The 27,603-nt window shown below is 39.4% G+C and overlaps 5 protein-coding genes across 5 annotated transcripts; 4 read left to right on the forward strand and 1 right to left on the reverse strand.

Annotated features, from left to right (window-relative positions):
• Positions 1-894: 894 nt before the first annotated feature.
• Positions 895-1,941, forward strand: LOC111596568. The gene is made up of 2 exons (XM_023310842.2): positions 895-1,191; positions 1,263-1,941. Exons 1-2 carry the CDS (start codon positions 909-911, stop codon positions 1,637-1,639), a joined length of 660 nt encoding a protein of 219 aa, XP_023166610.2. The 5' UTR covers positions 895-908; the 3' UTR covers positions 1,640-1,941.
• A 2,130-nt stretch (positions 1,942-4,071) lies between these two features.
• On the forward strand, positions 4,072-4,728 carry LOC111596572. Its single transcript, XM_023310846.2, has one exon. The coding sequence runs from the start codon at positions 4,220-4,222 to the stop codon at positions 4,709-4,711; it is 492 nt and encodes a 163-aa protein (XP_023166614.1). The 5' UTR covers positions 4,072-4,219; the 3' UTR covers positions 4,712-4,728.
• An 815-nt stretch (positions 4,729-5,543) lies between these two features.
• Positions 5,544-6,379, forward strand: LOC111596577. The gene has a single exon (XM_023310850.2). The coding sequence runs from the start codon at positions 5,546-5,548 to the stop codon at positions 6,206-6,208; it is 663 nt and encodes a 220-aa protein (XP_023166618.2). The 5' UTR covers positions 5,544-5,545; the 3' UTR covers positions 6,209-6,379.
• Positions 6,380-7,629: 1,250 nt separating this feature from the next.
• On the forward strand, positions 7,630-8,452 carry LOC111596573. Its single transcript, XM_023310847.2, has 2 exons — positions 7,630-8,082; positions 8,147-8,452. The coding sequence occupies exons 1-2, from the start codon at positions 7,695-7,697 to the stop codon at positions 8,152-8,154; spliced, it is 396 nt and encodes a 131-aa protein (XP_023166615.1). The 5' UTR covers positions 7,630-7,694; the 3' UTR covers positions 8,155-8,452.
• Positions 8,453-14,166: 5,714 nt separating this feature from the next.
• LOC111596576 lies at positions 14,167-25,951 on the reverse strand. Its single transcript, XM_023310849.2, has 5 exons — positions 25,943-25,951; positions 15,830-16,031; positions 15,650-15,766; positions 14,562-14,714; positions 14,167-14,501 (listed from the first exon to the last, which is right to left on the reverse strand). The coding sequence occupies exons 2-5, from the start codon at positions 16,028-16,030 to the stop codon at positions 14,394-14,396; spliced, it is 579 nt and encodes a 192-aa protein (XP_023166617.1). The 5' UTR covers position 16,031; positions 25,943-25,951; the 3' UTR covers positions 14,167-14,393.
• Positions 25,952-27,603: the final 1,652 nt, after the last annotated feature.

Genomic DNA, 27,603 nt, shown 5'->3' on the forward strand with positions numbered 1-27,603 from the left:
CAAAAGCATGAAGTATATATCTTTATATATATATGTGTATCTATATATCTTGTCTGATGGATTCGAATTGTTCTCGAAATATGTATATTTTTCGAATACATTAGAGAGTGCAGCTATTGCTTAAAGGTCAGCTATTCAATAGACACGCCAATCATAGCCACCTAATGCACTCTTGACAGCCAACGGCCCACTCGATGGCCATGCAATGAGTTGACATTTGAGGGAAGCAGACAATTGTTCTTGTGCTACTTGGGCGCTTGGGCAATGCGATCAACATAATGCAACACGATTCGCTTGACTTAAATTTAATTGCAATGTACCCTGTATCCAATGAAGGGTAGGGTGGTATGATGTTCGAGCTGCAAGTGCGAAAGTCTAGAGAATATGAGTAAGTGAATATAGATTGTTCTGATTATATTGAATTATTTAGAATTGGCTATAATAATTGGCCAATTCTTTATTACAGAAATATGAAATTAAAGAGAGAGGCCTGTCGATCCCCTATATAATTCGAAATAAACTATTTTCGAACAGCTTTTAAGCTGACATTACTCATTGACTCCTTGATCCGTGCGAGTATTCGGCAGTCGGTTATGCCCTGTAGACTGCTTGTAGATCGCTTCATATGACCTCTTCAAGTTTGGCTAATACGCTTTTCGGTTCTGCATTTGTTGCGACTCCCTTGGCTCATTAAAGGTAAGGGCTAAGAGCTATGGACTGCGCTAGGTTAAGTTGAGTTGAATATAATAAGACGTCAGCCCAAAAGTATGCACTGGCTTGCATATGGTGTGAGCAGTTGTGCGGGGTCAATAGGTTATCGGAGTGAGTGTACTGGTCCACGGTAAGTCTGATAAGCAGGCGAAACGGTGTGTTTCAGTGTTTAAGTCAGTGTTAAACGTACTGCAGCAATGGCAAAGCAGGCTAATTTTGTGGGTCTAATGCTGCTCTGCGGCTGTGCCCTGTTCCTTGAGTCGGCGGCATACCCGGCCGATATACCGCCGAATCCTGTCCAGTATAGGCGCACTGTTCGTCACCGGCCGTCCGCCAAGCATCCCGAGCTGGAGGTGTATGAGGTGCGGGAGATTTTCGTCGTGCGTCGCCCAACGCCGCCGACCAAGAAGATCAAACAGTTGAATGACATTGAAATGGAGGAGCGCATACTGTGCGACTTTCAGCCCACATTGCCAAACTGTGAGTAGGGCAGCAGCAACTAAGGGCTGTGACGTCTTTTGACTTTTTCATTTACTTTGCTTTTACGGCAGGCGCCAAATTTCGCACTAATCCGGTCAGCAGTTGGCGCAACGACAGATTACCAACATTCACATCAAGAAGAACTACGACTACAACGGATGCCACAACGACTAGTAGCACCAGCACCACCACCACCACCGCTGCCCCCACCACCAGCGACCTGCCCTTCCTGCCAGAGCTGCCCAGCCTGCCGGACGGGTCACCTGAACTGACAACGGTGGCCAACGAAGAGAAGGACTATGAGCAGAAGGAAGACACGTACGACATTAACTACGACGAGCAGGACAACGAGGATGTGGCTGACGACACAGAAAATGAAACCGATCTGGATTCCACAGACTATCTAAATCCCAGCGGCAGCATTGGCGGCAACGATATGACCAAATAAAGCCCATCCTCGATAGCTGCTGTTTGCCAATTATTTAATAAGCTCAACACGAATTTGATTAATCTCTATATATATATGGATTTGTATGGAGCAATGCCACCATGCATATGTTTACCCCAATCAATCATGTGTAATCGCTGACAAGGCAAGACAAGGCGATGCAGTTGACTTCTTTAGACTTTTCGACTATATATATTACCTGAGTCGAAATTTTATACTCTACGATTTTAGCGTATTATCAATATAATTAATGATTTCAGAATTATTTAACCGTCTTATTTCTTTATGCAACATTAGAAGAGCCTTATCTGAAAATTTTATGTATGGACTTACAAGGCAAAATTACCTGACTGAGTGACTTCGAAGAATTCAAGAATTCTTAGCTGGGAATCAGAATTTTGTATTCGAATTGTCGACTTTACAACATATTCCAATTCAGAATATGAGTCAGAAAGTTATATTAATGAAAATTAAATGCAGAATACGTATTTAAAATAGTTTTGTTTCTGTTAAAAATTGTACCTATTCAATTAGGCAGACGTTACGCAATCGGTTATCAGTTGGTCTAGAACTTTGCGTCCTTGAAACGATTATAAATAATTGAAAAAGCTTAGCTCGACCAAAATACTAATAGCTTGAGCTAGGCATCTGATAAGCACATCACATCACAACCCGAACCAATGTGTTACAAGGTAGACTCGAAATGTATAACTTCAAATAACTAAATATTTTTCAATAAAAAAAATATATTTTTAAAATATGGTTTTTAAATAAATATATTTTTTTTAAATAAGTACAAATTTGATGTAGAAATAAAAAAAAATTAATATTATTAAAATATATTGTTTCGTAAAAGATGTGAGTTTTTTCTTCAAAAAAATTATTTTAAAATTTTATAAATATAATTTCTACTAACCTGTTTGTTTTATATCAATAAAATAAATTAATAAATAGGTTATAATTATATTTTCTAAGCAAATATTTTTCTATATAAAAAAAAATTTTAAATATATTTTTAAAAAAATATATATATATAAATTTGATAATTTATTTTATTTGCTCAACAAACAATTTTAAATTATTTATTAAATATTAAATTAAGTAAATCAATAAAAGTGAATAAATATTGTTAATATATATTTTTCCAAGAATTATTTTTTATAATTTAAATAAAAATGTTATATGGACTTAAAATATTTTTTTTTTTAAATAAATATTTTTTATATAAAAAAAATTATATATTTTTTTAATATATTTTCTTAAATATTTTTTTTGCCAGCAAGGTACTGACAAATAAATCTCTTTATGCATTAAATCGATTAAAAGTGGATAAAAAAGTTTTGCAAATTGACTCTGCACGCGTTGTGTATGCCCGATCTCTTATTATGTAACGAATATTGTTTATATATGTTTGTGATCTGCCAAACAAAGGAATTCAATTAAGAAACTGTAAACCCCTTGCAATACAAGCTTCGACTTTTCCCACTATCCCTGTTGACTAGTAGGGAATGAAATCAAATGTCAGCAAATTCGGTATTTAGATTCCTGTGATCAATAAAAAGATTTTGGATCTTTGCTGTAGAAACTGCGCAGTTTCATGAATTGTTGTGTGCTTCGGTGTATGTATATTTGTATACAAGAATGATTGAACTAGCAGCGGGATTGGGGTATCATCTAATCGTGCCGATTAGAGCACTCATAATTGCTTGTTGTTTATGCGAGCTGTGCTCCGAGTTTATCGCATTGAAAACAGGAAAGTGACAAATGAAATGTGAGTGCGTAAGCACAGCTTAGAAAGATATATTCGATGATTATCCCAGCCGAACATCTATGTGTACATATACATATCAATGGCTGATACTCATGCTAGATGCTCTACAATGCCTTATCAGGGCACAGTCGCAGACTCGAGCCATAGTTAAAGCAGAGAATTCATTAGGTCTATTTGGCATGTCTCTGCGTATTTGGATAGCTGAGATAAGGTTGTATATAGTAGATACGAGGCGGCAGACTTGGTTGACTGAGATCAGGTAGTCTCTAAGCTGAGGCATATTTGGATACTGAAAAATCGCAGCTGGAAATAAACTGGCAAGTGGGAAGCACTCTTTATTGTTATTAGGCTGTTGTTGTTGCCGCTGAGTCTGTAATTGAATTTGCACTTATGAATTAAGAAAAGCGAACAAGCGAGTGCTAGTGCGAGTACGAGTGCGACTGCGACTCGGCGTCAGCCAATAAATTAAATTAAGCGGAAAGGCGAAGGCATATGGGCAACGACCAAACTAACAATCAAACAAATGGCGACAATTTTTCACAAATAACGGGGCTGCCTTGTTATGCGATCGCCATTGTTGTTGCTGCGGCTGCGGCTGCGACTGCTGCTGTGGCCTTTATTTATATTGCTATTACTGTGCCTCTACTGCCATTATCGAGGGAGTAAATAAAACGCGTGGACAGTCCTCGCTCGCAGTCAGTCAAGAGAAGTGAATTGTCGGGTTCAGTTGGGAAACGGGCGCCTCAGGAACTAATCGACAGCTGGAATATACATAGAGTTTACTTACAAATAAGATAACGGCAATCAGCATGCGTCAGTTATATGCAATTAGTGTGTTGGCAGTGCTCCTGCTCGGGATCGCCCATAGCCGTGCCGATCTGCTGGACTGCGAGGACAAAGTGCCCGCCGTGCTAAGCGAGATCGGCGATAAGTTCTCGGAGATGACGGGCAGCAGCAGCAGCTCGGAGCATGAAGTGCGCGACTTCTTTAAGAATGTCGGCTGCCAGATCAAGAAGGGCGCCAAGAAGCTGGGCGAAAAGGCCAAGGACCTGGGCAGCGAAATCAAGGAGGGCGCCAAGAAGCTGGGCGAGCGCGCCAAAGACCTGGGCACCGACATCAGCGATCGCATCGCCGACTTTCGCGATAAGCTAGCCAAAGACTCGGCTGAGGACTTGAGCAATGACCGCGGCTTCCTAGCCAACGTCGAGATCATCAATCCGGACCTGCTCAAGGGCGAGCAGCAGTGCGGCCACGGACACATTCTGGATGCCTTGGGCAACTGCAGCAAGTTAAGGAAGTGATGCAGCCCCACGAAGTCGAATTTTCTTCTTTTTTTTTTTTGTGTTTATTATTATTTTTTTCTGTTTTTTTTTCTAAGTAAAAATAAAAGCAATCGCTTTAAAATATAAAATGTTTTCAACATTTTACTTAGTCATCTTAGCTTCAAGACTGGATTTGTCTGTTGACACGACGAATTTCTCGAGGATTATACGATCTAAAGAAATCATGCCAAGCTAGATGCTGGGACAGAGTATTTCCTAGTCGAGCACATCAATTCGTTCATCTAAGTTGAGTTTCCGATTTTTGCAGATGTAAAACATAAAGGAAAATTATGCATTTGCCGTACTTAGGCCACTTGCGCGTTGCCAATTGAATATAATTTAAGTGTTACAGGGTGCTCGTTCTCAGGCCTATTAGTCATTCCAATCGATCATAAATGAGGTCGGCATACCTAGCTGAAGCAGAATTAGAGAGTCTTGAGTGTATTTGACTTGCAATCCCGCCAGACTTCCCTTTGTATACTCTGCTCCACAGCAAGCCGAGTATATTGGTTTCGGGTAAAGCAAATAGTCTCGACTAGTTCGATGCAATAATTAATTTCTTGTATATATTTTGAGCTAGGATCCTGCCTTTAGCTTTAGGCAGCTTTAGGCCAACTGTCGTTAGCGTCGTAAGCGGACTTTCGGAACAGCGTGTTGCCTCGTCAGTTGCACCCGATTTGAAAGTTCTTACTTGTTTGGTCTGAGGAATACATATGGCTGGCGTCTTACTGGCTTGACGACTTTCTTAAAAAGCTTGCCACCGACCGATCTGTGGCTCATCTGCAGTCGAAAGCCGAACTTGGTCGAACGGCCATGCCTTTGCTGCTGGCTGCAAACAAGTTTCAGTCAGGTTTTTGGTCTCAGTTGCTGCACACGCCACAAGCCAGACAAGCGTCTGTGGCAGACACAACTACGTTTAAAGCAATTATTAGCGACTTTAAAGAAAACTTAGGAGCACTTGGAATGATGACGCAGACGCGGATACTACTGCTTTTCCTGCTATCGCTCTGCATCGGGCAGCTGCAGGCCGCGCCCATCATCTGCGGATCAGATGCCCAGGCCAGTGTCAAGTCGACTGACGCCGCCGAGGTGACACCCAAGCCCAACGAGGTGAATCAGTTTCTGCACAATGTGCAGTGCACTCTGGAAAAAGCCAAGCCCTGGATCGACGACCTGGAGACGGAGGCCAAGCGCCTGGAGGAGACAGCCAAGCGCGTCGGCCTAAGCATCGTGACTCGCTTTGGCGATCTCATAGACACGCTGCTCGGCACAGTTGGCGACAGGAAGCGCATAGCTAGCGCTGATTCCGCTAAGATCACGACCCCAGCCACGCCCAGCGAAAACCCAGAGCGAGACGTGGTACCGGCTACCGATTTGGAGCTTGGACAGGTGACGCATTCCACAGAATCGCCAACAAATGGCCTCGCTCCCAATGAGGCGGAGAATGAAATTACAAATGTTGAGCCACTCAAGTAGACGCGCCTGCCCCAGCGAATTTATTTATACCTATAGTATATACCCATATATTTATTTATCTAGTTTTAGATTACCGCTAATGAAATGTACTCGTAGTCTTGGATGTCATACGGTGTGAATCACAAACAATAACATGATTTTTTTTTTGATAAACGAAAAATAAAGAGCGATAAAGAGATACCCTCTACTCATGCTTTACTATAAATATCTATACATATATTCATTCATGATGATAAACAATTACATACATACATACATAATTATATAAATCAATGTACGAGACAGAGACTTACATAGGCAGGAGACAGGGAAATAGACATAGACATAGACAGAGAAGAGACAGAGACATATCAGAGACAGAGTAACATAGACAGATAAGATACAGGACAGGAGACAGGATACAGCAGAAGAGACAAGAAACAGATACAGAGAAAGAGACAGATAAGAGACAGAGACAGAGACAGAGACAGAGACAGGCAGAGACAGAAACATAGAAGAGACAGAGAACAGTAGACAAGACAGAGGACAGGAACAGAGACAGAGACAGGAGACAGAGAATGAGACAAGAGACAGAGAAGAGATAACAGAGACAGAGAAAGATCAGATACATATACATATACATACATAGACATATACATTAAAATTATACAATATTACATATACATATACCATATACATATAATATACATTACATATCTATACATATAAATATACATATACATATACATACACATACACATATACATATACATATACATATACATATACATATACATATACATATACATATACATATACATATACATATACATATACATATACATATATAAATACATATACATAGATCTTTCCGATAGTGATACAATATTTCAGCATTAAACAGCGCCATCTGTGGGGTTTAGGTTGAACTTCATCAATCAAGCACAACAAATATTGAAGATCTATGGGTCAGTCTTAGCATAAGACGTATTTGCTAACATCGATAGTCGAACCGATATTGACCTGTCCTCAATGTCACTTCTTAAGCATTTCAAGTGGTTCGAGAGCCATTTGCTTGCTTCGGTCTATGGTGAATGAATGTTTCGAAATTGTTGGATTTCTCTCGTTAGCACTGCTAATCATTTATTTGGGTTTCTAAGCATTTGCAACAGGTCAGCTCGTTTTATTCTGAAAGAGACACTTAAGAAGATAAGCCCTAGTTGGCATTCCCAGTAAGCAAAGCTTGTATATATACATATATAAATATAAATATATATATGTTAGATATGTGTGTACGATCGAAGCTGTCGGGTCTCTTAATTAGTGAGTGTTGTGAAGTGAAGGTTTGTCGGAGAGCGGGACAACTGGGGGCAGTTCCCCGAAACGCTGATAAACCGGTATGGCCCGCTAATCGGAGCTTCGCTGTGCGATTGTGAGTCAAGTTTTGCCACGCTCAGTCGTATTGCCAAGCTCGTGGAAAACAGTTCAGCAATAAACAAACGTTAAAATGAAAACAATTGTCATCTGCTGCTCGCTGCTCTGTCTGGTGCTGTTGAGTGGCCAAGCGCGCGCCGCCGACTGCGACGAGGTCAAAAATCCAGACGACAGCGATTTCAAGAACTTCTTCAAGAGCATCGGCTGCAAGGTGAAGCAGGGCGCCGAGGACGTCGCCGATGCGGCCAAGCCCTATACCGATAAGATTGGCGAAGGCGCCAAGGAATTAGGCAGTTCCGTTGTCGAGAAGTACAAGGAGCTGAAGCAACGCCTCACAGACGATGCCTCCACACCCAAGAGCCCTCTCGCCGTCCAGGTCGACGCTCCCACGGAACGCGTGCCCCTGGCGCCCATCGCTCCAACCGTGCCAGCGGACGTTGCGAGCAATGCTCAAGCCATTGGCAAGTCCTGACTCAAATCATGCTCACACCAAAAACAATAATCGTTTCTTCTTTCACCTTGCAGCTGGATAAGCATTACCCAAGGCAAATACCATTATTACAGGACTTGTTTTTGGCTTACCTTCATCTTGTTTTTTTTTTTTTTTTTTTATATTTGTTAAACAAACAAACTTGAATCTGTGTGAATTTCTATTTGTTTATATAAAATTCGTGATTTCTTAGTTAAGATCAGCAGCAGCGTGACCTATACACATAATGAAGCTTCATCAAAACTGATTGCTCCAAAAGTTATCAAATGATCAAAATAGAACTGTTTCATTTACCTAATTTGTCTAATTTGTTAATAAAGCTCAGTTAATTACGTCCAATATTGATGTGTTAGACTTCGAGTGAATTACTGCTCGAGAATCTGTATTAAGTGTTTCTAGACTAGATTTTAATTACTGATCGATTTTTGATAGATTGGCAATCGTCTAAAGATCGAGTAGCGATGGATAAGGTGAGATAGTTTTTAAAGAGTGAAATATTCTTCTCTGCATATAGCAGCTTGAATCTAGAACTGTTGTTAGAAAAAGTCATATATTGAACAGCGCTGTACTGCTGATCGGTTTTCGACTATGGATCGATCGATATGTTGATATTGTTGTCCAGTCTGTTTGGTGATAATTTCTTATGTAGATTTGTTGCCTAAAGAAAGCGTATATCGATCCGCAATTCACTAATGATTGACGATCGAATGGTTATGTTCATATAGTCGTCCAGTCTGTTTATAGTTTCTTAATGAGTGCAATAGTGTTCTCTTTGTACATTGGCTTCAATCTAGAAAGAAGCCAGAAGAAAGCATATATCGATCAGCACTTGACTATTGATTGGTGATCGATATAGTGATATGGTCGTCCTGTCGTTTGGTAATACTTTATTTAAGCTTCAATCTAGATTTGTTGCCTAAAGAATGCATATATCGATATCATATATCAGCACTAATGATTGATGATCGATTTAAGATCGACTGGTATCGATATGGTGACATAGTCGTCCAGTCAATCTAGTTATTGTTTCTCACAGAGGACAATATTCTTCTTTATTATTAATCGATCAGCACTTCACTATATATTTGTTTTGCTGTAAGTAGACAAAAGAAGGCAGCTCAGATCATGCAAGGCACATACAGTGATATCTATGTATATAGATATTTAGATTCATCACATAAGAATAGAATTGTAAATACAGATTCTACAGAAATGGTTATATATTTATTCTACATTTCCCACTCAGGTAAAGATTTGCTTAGTTATTAAGGCAAAGGTCAGAGCATAAGGTCAGGTAATGCGAATAATTTACTTATTGAAATCGATGGCTTATCGAATATCGCATTGCAGTCATCTGCATCTATTTTTGCTATTGCGCACTGAATTGAAGCTGAGTGAAATGTTCTCACTTGTTATAGTTAATGTAATTCCTGTCGTTCCATTGTCAGTGGTTGTGCAACAGCTTAAAGTGTTAATTGGCTTTGCGTGATTTGATTGAATCGGGGTTTCACTATTTTGTAATCATATTTGCTGTGTTTCCTAAATGTTTTATTTTGCAATACCCTTTTCGCACTGCACACACTTCCGGGGGTCATTGTCTCCGTCACTGCGTTAGCCTTTAAGTTGCTTGAACAATAAAAGTGCTTGGCCTTAGCAGCTGAGTCAGTGGAGAAATCATTAATACGACCAATGTTAAGTGCAGGCTTAAATGTTGAATAGTCGATGGAATTGATTGCTGACTGATTGGTGAGTAAGCTTAAAAGGTGTTCCCAGAGTATCGGCCAGTCGATCACTGCTGCTTTGCACATCTTTAATGCTGCTTGATTGATGATAAAGTTTGAATTTATTCAAAGAGCAAAGATAAGCTTTACCTTAGCCATTCAACAGCCAGACTTGAGCTTGGGTTAGCAAAAAATGTTTCCAGAGTATCTGCTAGCCGATCACTGCTGCCTCACACATACTTATTCTGAGCTGAATGATTGATGAATAAGTTTTCTTGTTTATTTTTGTTTTTTATACTGATTTGGTTATGATTAAAGTTGCTGATTTTATTTGTAGCATTTGATGCTGTCAACCTTCAATTAGTTTTAATCGACACGATTCAACATACGCTATGCATGCAAATGTACATACATACACACATACATGCATACGTACGGACATACAGGCACATACACTTGCACGTCAAGTAATTACAGCAATTATAAGTAGTTTGTACAAATGCTGTGCGCATATGTTTGTCATGCTATCTGACAACCAAATAGTATAATTTGTTGTCAACACACATACGCATGTGTCTGTGTGTGTGCACAAAGGCTAAGCGTTTCGCCAGACTTAAAGCCACTACAAAAAAATATGACAACGTGCTAAAGTTCTCCAGTTTGCAAGCTTTAATATTTAATGTGCCATGAAATTAACAAGTGGACAAAAGCATAAACAAGTGATTCACATATAACACACACATACAAGTTGTACATGATTCATATAACACTTACATATCATTAAGTTTAATTGCTGCGACTTATGAAATGAAATGTTTGCTGCCCAAATTATGGACAACAAGTTGCAGCTATATATGTGATGGATGAGATCTTATGAACAGAAATTGATAAATTGAATCATGCTCATTCAGAGTACAGGAAAACGAAACATGAAACGATTTGCATAAGCGATGCTTGGATAAGTTTGGCATTGTGACTCAAAATAAAATGAGCTGAGATTACTACAAGTGCTCATAGAGTATCTGGCAGTCGGTCATTTCAGCTAAATATCATTTAGATCACAAAACCTTAAGGGCTAACGAGAGGCGAGGTCAATAGCGAACAGAGCCAGAAAAACTTTGGCTAATTTTGGCATTCAAACTTTGATCACTTCAGAGATTTCTTTTAGAGTTACACAAGTTGAAGCCGTAATAAAAGACAAAAATAAATTTTTAATATTAATTAAATGGATAAAATTGGCTAGAAGATGTCATGACATTTGTGTTTAAATATGATTTTATAGCTAGTCTCTACAAAGTGTAATTTGGCACAGCACTTATTAGAATCATGATAATCATCGCTTTTGTGAATGTAATGAGGTTTCGACAAAAGCATGTGTATTATGCCCACTTCAAGTGTCACACAAAATATGAACTTTAAATTTTTCTGTTCGCCATGAATTAGTCGAACTCTATCCATAAGAAAATGTCTAGCCAAACCCAACGAAAAACACCCATCAGCTATTAAATGGGCTGTTAAATAAAGCAGTGTTGGCAACTCAAACTTGACAGTCTCTAAAAAAAACACGCTTCAGCTATTTCTGATGAGCTACGCCTACAACGGATGTATATATATATATATATCTATTTAGTATATATAATAAGTATTTGTTAAACTTTGATACGCCAGCCTAACAAGTATCCGATGCCAAATATCTAGCTTCAAAACATGGCTCACAATGGACTAGAGAATATATGCAATATATATATATATATATTACAGTGATTCCCGACTTGCCACGCCTCTAGTGTACATTTCGAATCAGAGTTATAACAAAATATGTTGTCACCTAAGACGAAGGTACAAGAATCGATTGCAATTTTAAAGTCTCTAGCTTCAAAGGAGTCTGGGGGAGATGCCTGGACGTGCAATAAGCAAAGTCAATATATAAAATAACAGTATTCCCATAAATTGGAGGGATTATGTGGAGTATTCCCAACTGGGAAATGCACTTAGGCCAATATGGAAATTCCTTTGCATAAATATCATGTGACTCCATTAGCCGGACTTGACCTACGGATGAAAGCAGTTCCAAGTCGTATATCGGCGATGGCTTTTAACCTTTGGAGTGCTGTTGTATTTATACGAGAGCTTCTTTAGAAAAACGTCATAAATGACATAAACGAAATTAATTAAAATGATATACGTATGAAAAAATAGAAAACTTTGCCTCTTCTGCTGGTAATCGAAGCCTGACTTCGTGATTGTGCTGCTGCCGTTTGGGCAATGTAGTGGAAAAATAAGCTAAAACAAAAGGGACGATAAGAAGTTAGGACTTAGAATGACCGGCTCGCAGATGCCCTGCAGAACACTCACATAGTTGTGGGAAGCAGGATAATGTGAATGTGTGTGGAGGAGTTGAATCAAGTTGAACTTAGATATGGATTTGGATACATAATGAAAATCAACCGATTCGAATCCTAAGGAAATAAGTCTAAATGCAGCCCATCTATTTACAGGGTATAAATTCGGGCTCACACACAGCCACACATAAGAAGAGTGCGGTTCTTGTAAGGCTGTACATGTGCATAGACATAGACATACATATGTATATATATATACAATGTTGCTGTTGTTGGCTGTGAAATCGAAGTAAAGTTTGAAATAAACCCAAAGAGCAAAAGGAGCAGACGAAGGCAGCCTGTGTGGCACTCTGCGGCAGTCCCGAGTGGCAGCAGGCAACTCGCATAGTTAGCAAAAACCACTAAAAGTGTCATAATTCGATGCCCATGAGATGCCTGTCTCGAAAGTACGTTGGCCAAAAACTTTGGCGCCGATAATGAGTGCCAGGTTGCGTCTGTTGTTCTGCCAATGGCAGAGCCTCGAGTCTCGGGTCTGGGGTCTGGGGCCCCTGGCCAACGGTGCGTATCAGCAATCTGTCCACTTGCTGCACCGCCTGCTGACCTCACCCGCAACATTGTCGCACGCCGTCAGCTCACCGAGCTTAGCCGCTGTCCACAGCCCATGCAAGGTCTGCAAAGTTGCACGAACATCGAATCGAATCGAAACGAATCGAATCGCATCGCATCGCATCGATCCGCCTGCAGCTGCTCCTGTTCTTTGCACTGCATTTCAAGCATTGCCTTACAGCTGCTGACATAAATCAAATTCAACACACAGTTCTCCAATATGAAGTCGGCCAGGCACAGCCGCAATGCCCACACGAAATCGGAGCATGCCATAAATTTAAGAAACTTGCGTCGAAAGACTTAAACAAGAGACAAAGGAATCCACAATAAATATTTATGAGCTTAAGCTATAATTAGAAATAACTTTTACATACATCTCCTGGCAAGTAGAAAGACTTATTATACCCTGTACCCATTGAAAATGGAAATGCAGGAATGTTTTGTGAAGACGTATGAATCTGGTTGAAGGAGGAGGAAGATACCTTTATATATATTCTTGATCAGGACGATAAGCTGAGTCGATGTAGCTATGTACGTACGGCCGTCCGTTCGTCCGTCCATCTGTCCTGCCGTAAAGTCTATCCTTTCTCTGAGTCGATGTAACCATGTCCGTCCGTCCGTCTTTCTGCCTGTCCCGTCCGTCCATCCGTCATTCTAAATTTCCGTCCGTCCTCCCATCTGTCCGTCCGTCCATCTGTCCGTCCGTCCATCTGTCCGTCCGTCCATCTGTCCGTCCGTCCAGTCTATCCTTTCTCTGAGTCGATGTAGCCATGTCCGTCCGTCCGTCTTTCTGCCTGTCCCGTCCGTCCATCCGTACGTCCGTCATTCTATCTTTCCGTCCGCCCGTCCATCTTTCCGTTCGTCCGTCCATCTGTCCGTCCGTCCAGACTATCCTTTCTCTGAGTCGAAATCACCATGTTCCTCCGTCCGTTTTTCTGTCTGTCCGTCCGTCCATCAGTCTATCCTTCAGTCCGTCCATCTGTCCGTCCATCAGTCTATCCTTTCTCTAAGTCGTTGTAGCCATGTCCGTCCGTCCGTCTCTATCTATCTATCTGTCTATTCTTTAATCCGTTTATCCTTCTATCCGTTCATCCGTCTGCAGGACTTTAGTAAAGTATGTAGAGCACGTGCTTATGCGTGTGTATGTATTGGTTGCCCTCTTATACATGAAGTATAGAATGCTAAGACCAAGAGTCTCTCCTAGTCGATCATTGTCGACTAGAGCTATTTAATGATTTAATTTAATTTTCATTGTCCTTTAAGACTTACCTGTTACTCGGACACCTTCCTCATTGATAAGCTACAAATCTGAAGTTAATTACAATAATTATAATAAGTTTAACAATGCAATCCAGAGGATCTATGTACATTAGCTCTTAGCTCCCTTCAACGTAGTTTATTCGATACAAATTTATAGAATAAATAGTTAGAATCAGATATATGTACAAGGGGGTCTGAGTTCTATGGGGTCTTCTATGCTATTTATAAGTTAGAAATAGTAACAACCGTAACATATGTACACAGGTAAGTTAATTAACGAGCTATCAACGCCCACACAGAAACAACCACAACAGCGACTACAGTGGGCTGTGGAGCCCATTGTGGCAGTCGTCTCAGCCCAGACTGAGACTCTTCAACTTGTTCTTCTTTTCGACGCCCACGCTGTTGGCAAACTGTTTGTCCGCCTCCATTTTGTACTCCTTGAGATTGTAGTGCGTCGCCTGTAGCCAAGGTAAAGAGCGAAATGAAAGCGCATCTACGAGCATATATAAACTACTCACATTGAGGGCGTCTTTGAACTCGGTCTGGGCCAAGCGTTGTATGCCGCGGAAATTACGGCCCAGAATGCGGCCCAACTCGTACCGGGTAATGCTGTAGGCCTCCGTGGTCGTTGTCGTCGTCTGATCACTGCTATTCTCTTCGCCACTGGAAGGCTGTTAACATCATTCAGAGAGTAATTATGAAATTGAATTGAAACTTATGGAAAATTGACAATCTTCAGTTGAGAAAGACCTCAAAGGAGACAAAACAAATTCCTTTGGATGAAAAGACTGCAGCTGAATATGAATTTATATATATAAATATATATTATATATGTTACACAATGTGAAGTGAAACAAAATGGGATGGGAAAGATGAAAGTTGACTGAGTTAACAAAAATATGGCTCAATTAACTGCAGATGGGTTATATGTCTTAATAATAAATATATATATATATAATATATTTAATTATTATATTATATATTTTATTAAATATATTTTAATATGTAATTCAGAGAAATTGCAAATGTTTTCCATGATTCCAAATTTGATCTGCTCAAGTGACGGGAAAACCTTCGGGTAATATTTTATTTTCCAGTTCGAGTTCAATGCTTTCATTGCACTCAATTGAAATCCCATTTTTAATGGGCTCAGCTTATATACAATATTTAAATTATTTATGTCAGTTGTGATGTTGTAATTTAATATTTGTTTAAATCATTTTAATATTTTCTGCTATCTTTTTCAACTTTTTTATGCAGTGGACAGTGGACATAGAGTTTTCTTCATATAGCTACATTTGACTAGTTTTCGAAAGGAATATTTTCAGAAAAGTTTGCTAGTGTCCCGTTATAGCAAGCAGGATGAGTGCTAATCAAGCTCAGCCGCTTAATGAGCGCTTAGTTCAAGTGGGAGTAAGGCATATGAATGCCTTAAGTCAAGCATCTCAAGCAAATACCATTCAAATAACAAATGAAAAGTCTTGAGGATAGGAGGTTACAAGCACTGTGAACTTTAGACCCAACTATATGGGGCCAAGCCATACGAGCAGAAAATCAGTTACAATTATTGGTATGTGAGCAGAGTTGGTAACATTTTGCGTCTTACCTGCTTTTCGGTTGTTGGCCTTGGCTGACTTGTTGGCTTGACTGGGCCGGGGTCACTGAACTGCTCGTTCACGGTATTGTAGATGTCGTTAAGAGTGTTTCGAGTGTCCGTGTATTGCTGCCAGATAACAAACGAGACATGTAAAAACTAATCAATTGCAATAGAGCTCGGTTCACATACATCGACAATCAGATTTTTGGTTATGACCATTTTCTGGAAGAAGTCCCAAAAGATGCCCCGCTTGCTGCGAATGTGCGGCTCATCGCTGGCAGCCGGCGACAGTCGCTGCTCCTGGCCACTAGCCATGGCTAAGCCCAGCAACAGCATCCAACTGCCTAGCAATAGCAGTGCTAGCAGTCGATCAGCTCTTATGGCCTTCATTCTGAAAGAGACAACAATACAATCTCTGATATGATTAGCAAATATTCCAATTAAATGTTGGTAATATGGATGGATTGGGTGAAGAAGGAACTAAAATTCAAAACAGACTTTATTAAGTGAATGAGAATCAGAATTTGCTATGAAATTCTTGTAATATCGAATGCTGTTGGACATATCCTAGAACATTCAGCATAGGCTATCATATAAGTTTTTCTAATATCGAGTGCTTTAATAAATTATATATATATAAATATTATATATATTTAAATATTAATAAATCGAGAAAATTTGAGGAAATTAGTTTGCCCATGTCGCTGCCGCAGTTGGATCGTATAGAACACCCATTTTGGCAATCTTCACAATTTCTTGAAGTCATATAGACCAAGGGGAGCTATCCTTACTCGAAATACAACAATTCTAGCCATTTACGTACATGGATACGTCAGCGAAGATGGGCCTCATCATTCTGTACATCATGAAATGAATGAGGTGCGCCATAAGTAAAATTATTATTTGGATAACAAATTTCAATAACTTACAAATGTTGCTCTTATGATTGTCTATCAAACAAATAATGTCAAGCCAATCTCAACAAGAAGCAGCAGAAAGTTATTAGATTAGCTGTCAAATAAAGCAATGTTGATAACTCAAAGTTGGTGAATATTAAAAAAAAGTCTTTACACTTGAGTTGAATTAATATAAAGAAAAGTCTCAGATTAAATGAAGTATTTGTGGGGAAAAAAGTAATACTCCTGGTAACAGAAACGATCCATTATTAATTAATAAAATTTCTTTTCTTAGATTCTCAATTTGAATGCCTCACAAAAATGGGTTCAAGGAGCAGCAAAGAAAAGTTTCCACGATCTCTTCTAATTCATACATTAAACGCGCCTTCTCTCTCTAGAATCTTCAAGCAAATATATATTTATATAAGTATATATATAGCTTACTCGAGAGTAAACTCTTCAGTGAGAGTTCAGCCGCAACTCAGTTGCCAGCGACTGCTTGGGACTTGCTTGCAAGCTCGACTGTTTTATTGGCCTTAAAGTGAGACGATATTAACCTTTTATTGCCAGCAGACATGACGAAGGGCCAACAATAACAAATTTACCTAAAACGATTGGCAAATAAGTGCAGAAGAGATTTCAGCTGCCGCCAGGACTGTCTGACAGTTGCCATTTGCCAAATTGACAAATTGCGCATACGCCACGTGAACGGCAATAAGACTCATATTGTTGTTGGGCAGATTAATAACCTAAACATACGGAAAGGCATCAAATAAATTGTATCACATTTACGGAGGCTGAGCCAACATCAGCCAATGATTCATATCTGTCAATTGTGGGGCATGCATAACTCTTTGCTCGTAAATATTTGCGCTCAATTAATATTTACGAAAGGTTTCTCTTTAACATCGATGGACGAGTGTGTGTGTATGTGTGTGTGTATTTATTTGACTAAGTATTGCACGCACAATGCACAATTTCAATTAAAATCACGCCAATTACTTAAGAAGTCAACAGGAGAAGGAGATTTAGGGATCCGAATTTACCTTGCGAAATGCATATGCAATTATTGCCATGCTCACAGACTACACACACACACACATACACATATATATGTCTGCATATAAACATATGATCAAATATGTTCGTGGCCAAAAATAAAAAAGCATCATAGAGAATGTTGCTGCTGCTGTTCCCTGTTGGCGCTGCCATAGCTGGCAATCCTTTGGACCATCGTGATTGCTTTAATGCTACTTAAGTGCTTAACTGTTTGCCAGACGGGCGCTGCATCAGTCCCAACAACAGCAGCAACAAGACGGCGAGCGAGGCATCGAAAGTAATACACATAAAACCAGAAAACAAACAAGCCAAAGGAAAAAACTACTTCAAGTGCAAACTTTTCCTTTTGGGCTGAGCAAAACGAAACCAAACCAAACCAAACCAAACGAAACGAAATGAAATGAAATGAACAGAGAAGAAGCCCTCAGCAGGCATCATGCAGCATGCAGCATGCAGCATTCAAATGCATATGTATGTAGCCCAGCTGCCAGTGTGTTTGTATGAATGTTGTATGTATCGATTGCTAACTGCAGCATAAGGCAATCAGTTGAAAAACATTTCACTCTGGATGCCATGCAATTGACTTTCATCACAAAACTTGCCATCGCAATCGAAATATGTAAATATGCCGCTCGCATATGATGATATCTGCCTATAGTATCTTAAGTTTGTCGATTTGTAGTGCCCTCGATGGCACAAAGGGGATGCCACTTCGCACACAGCGGCCAGGTGTTGCGGCTCTCATGACCAAATCACGATTGTTGACAACCGCAAGCCGTAAGCCAAGCTGCCAGCCACGCCCGTCACGCTCTCCAGCAGCCCCAAAGCTTGCATTGGCAAGTTTGTTGCTTTTGTCGTCTGTGTTGTCATTGTCAGCGTCTTCGTCATTTGGGCCAGGCGCAGTCGCCGTGCAACTGGAGTATTTTAATTATACCCTAATGGCGCATAACAGCCTCCTCTCTATCTGTCTCCAGCATCCACAGGCAGCGCCAGCTGGGCCAGCGACGAGCTGCTCATTACGCCCCAAAGAACTTCATTGGCATTGGAATCCCTCTGCCGCTGCCACTTTCCACAACTTTGGCTATTTTTCGAATAGCTATTTGCTGCTGTCCCTCCGTCCATTGCACTGTTTGCAGGTAAATTTGCACTGGCCCGCAGTTAGGTGCAAACCTCCCCACCAACCTCTCTCGATCTCTGCGAAAACTCTGCCTTTTCGACTTGCCAAGTGTAGGGTATATGCCAAAGGGCTTATTGTTACAGCCAAAGCTGATTCCATATCATTTGCTAATTTCTCATTTATACGTCTTTATATAACTAACTCTATTTTGTTATTGCTATAATCTAACTTAATAACTGCTATTGCTGCATACGATTCACAGTCATTGAAGTGGTCATTTTCGTTCTCTAAATTAACATTCAAATTTGATCTATATATATATATTTATTTTTAGATAGATCTTTTCTCTTTTGCTTCTGCTCATTTTCATAAAATAATATTTTCTCGAATTTCGAGGAAAAAGGCATCCAGGCGGCGCTGTGCTTTGCGTAGCTTTTCTGATTTTCCTGTTGCCGCCTTTCGCTTACTTTTGTTACCAGTTTTTCGGCAATTCTCGTTGCACTTTTGTGCACGCTTTGATTATTTTATTGCCATCCACGCCAGCCCCCAGCCACGCCTGGGCTGAGCATTGAAACAAACTTCATTTTGAAATTAAAACTTTTTGGCCAAACGGCAAACGGAAAAGCGACCAAGGCAATCGCATTCTTGATTTTGTTTTCCAACTGGCTCATCAACTGGCCAACAAAACTTTGTAATTATATCAATGAATAGCTGCTGCTGGTCAGACAAGCAACGTTCGTACCATAAGAAAAAAAATAGTGGGCTGCTCGGGGTGTGCGTGTGTGTGTGTGTGTGTGTGATAAATTTATTCCAGCTCGAGCACTGCAATAGTCAAAAATCAATCAATTTTCTTATGCTGGTGCGAAATTTTTGCATTGCATTTCAATTAAATTAAATTTAATTTGAATGTGGCCAAGACAAGGAGCACCTACCAGCGGGCCTAGCTCCCTGGTCTGCCAGCTCGACTGAAGGACGTTCACATTCATGTCCAATCGAATGCAACGACAACTGTCCAACGTCCATTGCCTCATGTATACTTGCAACAATAGCTCTGAATTGCTTCGTTCGTTCATGCAACTTATAATTTCAATGCTCACAAACACACAGAGAGAGGGAGAGAGAGAGAGAGACAGGCAGAGCTGTCTCCTTAGCGAGCGAGATAGCGCACGTCAAGACAATTTTGCTTGGATTCTCGCTTCATTTTGCATTTGCATGTTAAGTACCAATTAAATAGGACTTAAGACTGAGTTAAATGTTGACGATATGTTGCTACGCCAGCAGCGTCTATACTCTCCACTTCCAGCTCCAGCGCATCGATAAGCAAACATGTTGGCTCACACACACATCTTACAGTTGGACTCATGTCGGAGCAGTAATTGCTGAAAGTAATGTCAATTCAAAAGCAGATCTCATAACTAGCTCTAATAAGAGCAAATTCATAAGCTCTGCAGTTCACGTCGTCATATTGGGTATATCAACTATGTCTCCAATCGTCTATCAAGCTTTGTGCTTGTCCATAGGCGAGGCAACTTTGCTCTTAAGCATAGATGCCTACATATGAACATGCATATATATATATATATATATATATATTCTGATATATGATATCTAACAATTGTGAAGATATTGATAAGCAGCAAGTACCATGCAACTGCCAAACAGTGAATGCTTTTCCCTTATAAGGCACACAGACAAACTGATCTAAGTAATCTATAAATAGATTATACTTTTGAGATGGCCTTGAACGTGGCATGTCTGAAACTGAAATCAAATTAGCCCATCACATTAGGCTTTCAACATATTCTAATCTGCATAGGAATATATTTAGGATAATGTTTATTAATGTTTTATCATGGTATATTTTAATATTGAGAATCTTAATTTATATTATGTTCTAATTCGACTATTTTCTTAACATTTTTAATATATTTTTTAATTTTTGCTTTTTGGCTCTCTGTCTCTAGTCCTCTCTCTCTCTCTTTTTATTTTTCTTTTTTCTTGCTATCTTTTTCTCTTTTCCTCTCTCTCTCTCTCTACATTACCCTCTCTTACTCTCCAACTTCCTCTCTATCTTACGCCCTCTCTCTTTCTCCCTCTCTGTCTGTCTTTCTCTCTCTTTCACTAGCTCTCTCTCTATCTCTCTCTCTCTCTTTCTCCTTCTATTTTAGCTATTTCAAGAATCTTTCAGTTCTTTCATCGACAGCCTTCACCACTGCTTTGCCTTTATAATTGCTGTAACCATTTGAGAATTGTAAAGTTGCAGATTTTTTAAAGAAATCTAATTTCAAGCCTGTTTACCAAATGGCATACAACTCACTGTAAAGTGAGAGCGATTATATATGATATTCTATTTTATATAATATATTGCATATATATTGTTATAATTATATTTAATATATATAACTTAATATTTCATTGGACAATATATAAAATCTCCAGAGCTCAGAGTTGTCATAACTGAACTGAAATCGATCTCTTAATAAAATTGCTAACTGTGCTACATTTTCAATAAATTATTAATTTAAATTAAATTCTAAACTGAAAAAAATTTGAAAATGAAAAAAAATATGCAAATTTTATAGTTATATTTAAGAAACAGCTACACTTGTGTCTGCTGCCATTAATAGTTATCAAAATTGTTAGTTAACTAACTAAAATAACTTAAAATGTTGTAGGCCGGAGGCCGCCGACTGCTTAATACCCGTTCAGCTTACTCATTTCGGATAATGGGGTTAGATGTATACACAATATATATTTTTGATCTTGGGTGGCCAATGCAAGTAGAAATCTCTGATATCTTTACGCATAGCAAATATAGTATTTTCTGAATACTTTATCAGACGAAGCTACCTACGGGACGAAAACCAATATACTCTGCTCACTTTGTGAACGAGTATAATAAGATTAAATTGTGCAAGGTCTGGAAATGCCTGCTTGCTTCTTGCATGATTTAAATATATATATATTAATAGCTTTGCTTTTGCAAGTTGTCTGAATATTGATTTCCATTCGAGTTCGTGAGAAAAACAATGAAATTGGAAATAAATGCAACATTTGTGCTGCTTGCCAGCCCAGCATTGGTATTGGCATTGGCATTGGCATTGGCTTAGCTGAGACCAATTAATTTTGTTAGCCATATACCATATGTGGTTTTATTGGCGCACAGAGGACTCTCCCAGTTTTCGGGCTAAGCGTGTAGAAGACGAGTTGGACTTTAATTGCGACCTGGCCTCAAAATACTAGCTATAATTAAATTGGAAAGAAATAAATTCAAATGCTCGGCAAGCCATATGGCAATACTTGCCCATCAAATTGCCAATAAAATGTATTTTTATTTAAATTAACAGATGAAGGTCGAGGCCAGAGGCGATCGTAAAACACAACTTCGCCCGACCCAACAGCCGACAGCTGCCACATAGAACGGGTTGCATAATAAATGCAAATAATGCTTTACGATGATGGCCCCAAAATAGTTGCCGCAACGCCAAAAGGACCTTCCACCATTGGCCAAGTGTGTACGCGTGTGTGTGTGTCACGTATATCTGTTATACGTGTGTGTGTGTGGCGTGTGAACGTGTTTTTTCGGCTGGCACCTGGCTGTTGGCGAAAATAACAGCAAGGGCAACAGCAACAACAACTTGAAATTTCATTTAGCGAATGGATAGCGATTCATAACTGTCATATATTAACAACAACTAATGTGCGTCTCGATTGAACGTAGCGATTTGCTGTGCCCAAGTACTTGCGCTCGCTGCTATGCAGAGTCGCTGGACACACGGCAGAGTGCATTAGGGCTAGCAGCCGCACCTCAAGCTCGAGCAGTTCCATCAGCGACCACAATCCTATCGCAAACATCTATCCTATATATACCCTACACTACACATGCATGCGACGGCGTGTTTGCTTCACGCAACTCATAAAGGTGACTAGTCGCCCTGTCTCCCTCCCTCTCGCCCTCTCTCTCTCTCTCTCTCTCTCACTCTGTGATATGTTATTTATTTTCAGGGCACGGCAGGGCAGGGCAGGACATGGCGTGGCAGCACAAGGCGTTCGCTTTCTGTAAGCTCAACCGGAAAATTGCTTTTCTCGATGAGTAGTCGCTGGCGTAGCCTTTGCTTTTGTGTTTGACTTATGTTTGCGACTCTAATGGCCGCCAGACAGCAACATCAAACAGTCAACAGTAGCGAAAACAACAGAGTCGAAGAGCCAACAGACCGCATCTAATATACTCTGCCAGCAGCGACTTTCCTGCCAAACTGATCTGAACTATGCCTAAAATATATAGTCGAGTCTTCACTTGTATAAAGAGTCAGAGCTAAAGGAATTGAAGTCAGCTAAAATCATTCAAATGGCAGCAGTTGGTCCAAATTTGTCCAAATTCTACTCTGCCTGAGCAAACTGATCTGAGCTATGCCTAGCACACATAGCAAATTCGTCACTTGTATAAAAGTTCAGAGTTAAGAAATTGCAGTTAGATAACGTAATTTAAGTGGCAGCAGTTGGTTCAGATTTTTGTGAATTGCTTCTATATATCGACTCAGCTTTGCTGACTACCTTAATATCAATATACTCTTAACATAAGTTAACTTGAGATCATGGAGAATTTAATCTCGCTTAGATCTTTAAACTATGCGCGGCGTGGACCAGGCACAGGGAACGTTACGTTAACAGACTAAAAACTGAGTCGAAGTTTGCTCAATTTATTCTAACTTTAATTTACAAATAAATGAAAAACTATATCAAATATTTTGATAATCACAATGTATCGTTAACTCAAACAGCTGCTGAGCACAATTATTGGAAGTAGCATCACGCCGGGTCAACCACTTCCTAGGGACTCTGCAAAGCTCTCTGTTAGGGCATGCAATGAGTAAACAAATACAAAAGCAACTAGCTGGGATTGGTTGTTTGAACCCTTTTTTCCTTTACTCTTACTTTCGTTTTGTTTTTTTGTTGGATTTTTCCTTTCTGGTTTTTTCGTTTTTTTTTTGGCGCTGCAAAATTCGCAAATTGTTTGCACTGCTGTAATTAAATTTGCACCCGCAATGCAATTGGCGGCGCAGCCTTCGACAGCAGCTGGCAGCGAGCATTGCCTTAAATTTAATTGTTATATTAACATTATTTCATGATACCAGACAGGCAGCGAGCGCTGCAAGCGGCAACGGGTCGGCTACGTGATCGCCATGGCGCGCTTATAAATCACATTTCGTATACGCAGCGTAGCAAAGGCTCGAAATAGAGAGCGTTTTGAGCAGCCATGTCCGGCACGTCATTCTAGCCGGCTATGTACGTGCCAACTGTCAGACTAGTCAGAGCAGCCGCATGGCTCAAAAGGAACCTTCCGAGCCAGCGCAGAGCAAAAGCAACTCAATAAATAATACATACACATACGTGTCTATCGAGCGGGAGGAGATGTGCGTGTGTGTTTGTGTGTGCGTATGTGTGTGCTTGTGTATGGTAAGTGGAAATATGCTTGAATTTTAAGTAATGCCAACAACCAACATCCATATATGTGATAGAATTTGTTCTGGCTGACGGATTGGTCAATGGTGACCAAAGGTAAAAGGCGGAAGTTTCAATAGGGCTCAGACCCTAAAAGCTTCGAGCTGAATGCTTAGGCAGGTCGAAGGTGAAAGGTGCAAGGCTATAGAGTATATAAACTGGCATACATAAGCTCAGCTGTGCGATTCAGAACATTTCGTTTAAGAAATAAGTCTAGTTATATTCGTAGTACAAAGTTCGAATCTTTCAATCTTGATTGACATTTCAGCAGCAGAAGAAGAAGCACTAAATAAATATATATAGAAGAATTGTTTAGCAACTGAAAACAGAGTATTGTGCAGTCGGGTATAGTCGCCTGTCAAACATTTACCTAAGCAAATGAAGTGCTGTCTGTAGTTGGCTTTGCTGCCTCGAAATAATTCGGGCCGGGTGCCACCTGCCAGACGATCTATGAGACAAAGCGAATATGAAAAGAGGCAAAAAAACGATATTCAAAACGGGTTGCAACGACTAAGCCATACTCGTTAACAATTCACTCAGATAGCGCCATGCCTCGAATTTTTCACTCCGCTTTGCCCATTGAATATGGACGCAAAATATTTGCATTTTTGCAGTAAGTCTATGTGACTAGCCAATATGCTCGTTATAGTGGGCTGAGCGGGTATTTAAACAACACACACTTAACCTTGATTTTATGGTATTCGAGTCGACTTGGTGACTCAATAGACATTGACTTAAGCAGCGTTAAATATGCCGAGGTCAGTGAGTTTTTTATGAGTTATTTTTTTTTCTATTTACTTTTTGATTTTTGTTTCTTGGCCAACAATAACAACGCGTTAGCCTAATCGTATCGACAACTATTACCAAATTGAGTTAGCCAAAACAATTTTAGTGGAATTTGCAGCTTTGTTTGATTATCTCTTTGGGAGATTTGCACCTGCAATTGTTCACTTCGGTTTGCAACTTGTTGTTTACCATTCCGCAAATCCGCTAACAAGTAAATATATCGATCAACTGAAATCGAAATTTCCAAAGTGCCAATTGCGCATGATTTGGTCTTTACTTAATTTTGATATCTATTTGCAATTGATATCATATTGATTATAGATATATTTATTATGTCTGCGTATGACAGATCATAATCGACCGATATTTATCGATTTATTTTTAAATTGATGAATGTATGTATGCAGTATGAATATGTATGCTCACAATATATACATTACTTAGCTATATATGCCGATGCATGTATATGTATCGATATATCGATAATATTGCATATCGATAACTCTTTGAAGTGCGCTCTATATACAGTGTACTCTGTACTTAGTTTATCTTGTAACTAACGTATTGAAGACAAAGCTTGGCACTTAAATGTGCCCGAATTCGATATACCCAGCACCTGGCAAAGAGTAATGACTACAAATGGAACCTCAGCCCAAGTACACAAACACACACGCACGCAGGTAGTTCGAATAAGAGTGATTACAGGGTATGTACAAGTGCAGCATTTTACATCAGTTTTGATGCATGTAACTCTTCTATAACATTACTTCCAACTAGTTGTAGTATTTCCACTGATTACAGAACTCAAGTCTAATTCCATGCATTTAGCCATTGGCCAATCGATTTATATCGAAACGCAACTAACTAACACATCAAAACAAACAACAATAATTAAAGTATAAATATTTTTTATCACATTGTATCAACAGAAAATAAACTCACTCGCTTTCACTTGGCACACACAAAAAAAAAGAAGTAAATATATTTACAAAACTTAACAAAAACAAAAAAAAAAGAGAAGAAGAAGAAAAATATTGAAGTGTAACCGAAAACGAATTGAATTTCTGGTCGAGCACCGAGCATAAAAATGTTTTGGGATTACTTGATTTAAACGCACGCGAAAGAGAACTAAACGCAACGACAACCAAATTGTTTAAGCTCTATGCAGCCAAATAAAAAAAAGTAACAAAAATAAATAAATTATCCACAGCCGAGCTGACGGCGTCGACCGAACCGGACTGCGCACAGTGGTGTGGTTACATACCTTACAACAAGTAAATATGTAAATTTTTTTAATACTATGGCAAGAGACAATATATATATATATATATATGTAAATATATGCTCACAATATATATTGGTGATATTTGATAAGATAAGTACATTAGTTATTCTAGGTAAAATATTCATTTATATATTAATTTGTCAACTGTTACTTGATTCATTTATATGAACTACAACAAAATAAAATAAAATAAATTAACTTAAATTAAATTTAATATTATTAGTTAATTTGTTATATTTATTATATAATATTTTATCATTAAAAATTTCAAATTATGATCATCCAAGCAGATGCTATGAATATAACAGCCGTTTTCTTTTCAAAGCTCACTTATTTGCCTATCATCAAAGAAATGCTGTTCACAAACTGATAGCGATTAACCACTGTGCGTAGCTAGCATCGGCGAGCGACGAAGACCACGGACGATATCGTCTTCGGGCTATTCAAAGTGCAGCACAGCAGCAGCTGACCAAGCAACGGCATCCACGACGACTGCGCAGCTGACCGAGCGACGACAACAGCGGCGACTGCGCAGCAATGCCGCTGCACCGCATGGAGCTGCGTCACCAAATACACCCCACCACACCTCTTACCCAGTTGCTGTAAAGTAGTAAACGGTGTAAGCGGCACCAGCTACAAATATAGTGACTATGTAAACGCCAGAGCAGGTTTTGCTTTTATTATTTTCATTTTTGCTCTTGCATAAGAGCAGCCGGCGAGCAATAACGAGAGTACATGCAGACACACACACACAGAAATATGTATGTGTGCATGCATTCGCATGATGTAATAGTACATGTACATACGCACAGACTAGTGGGACCGTCAAGCATAAGCAAATGAATGAAAAACGCGCAAAAAAGAACAATGGAGAGTTTGAAGTTCGAGTCTGGCCTGTTTGGCTGTTGCAGCGAGGCATACATAGGTACATATGTATGTATGTATGCTTGTAGTGGGGTATAAAGATCGCAAATGTCATTTGAGATCAAGCTATAATAACTTTGTATTTGCTTCTACTTACATACATAACAAACTCAACTATTCGTAGAAGGAAGTAAATAAGAGTAGTCTACGAAATTTGAGAATTAAGTTGCGTGCTCATACTCATTTAAGGAAAAATAGGGTATGTTGGCTTTGGGATAATTTCGAATAAGTGAATTAGTCCTATAAACGCATCAGTCTTATAGATTAATACTTGGTTTCAGAAGCTAGAAGACATCCATAAGCGATGTCCATAGAATACATAGTCAATTCAAAATCTTTCGCTTTCGTGAATCAAATTTAAGTATTTGAGCATATCGTAAACAAAAATCTGACA

Source organism: Drosophila hydei, unplaced genomic scaffold (assembly GCF_003285905.1).
Source record: "Drosophila hydei strain 15085-1641.00,03,60 unplaced genomic scaffold, DhydRS2 tig00000250-arrow-arrow-pilon, whole genome shotgun sequence".
In the NCBI taxonomy this organism is placed as follows: Eukaryota; Metazoa; Arthropoda; class Insecta; order Diptera; family Drosophilidae; genus Drosophila; species Drosophila hydei.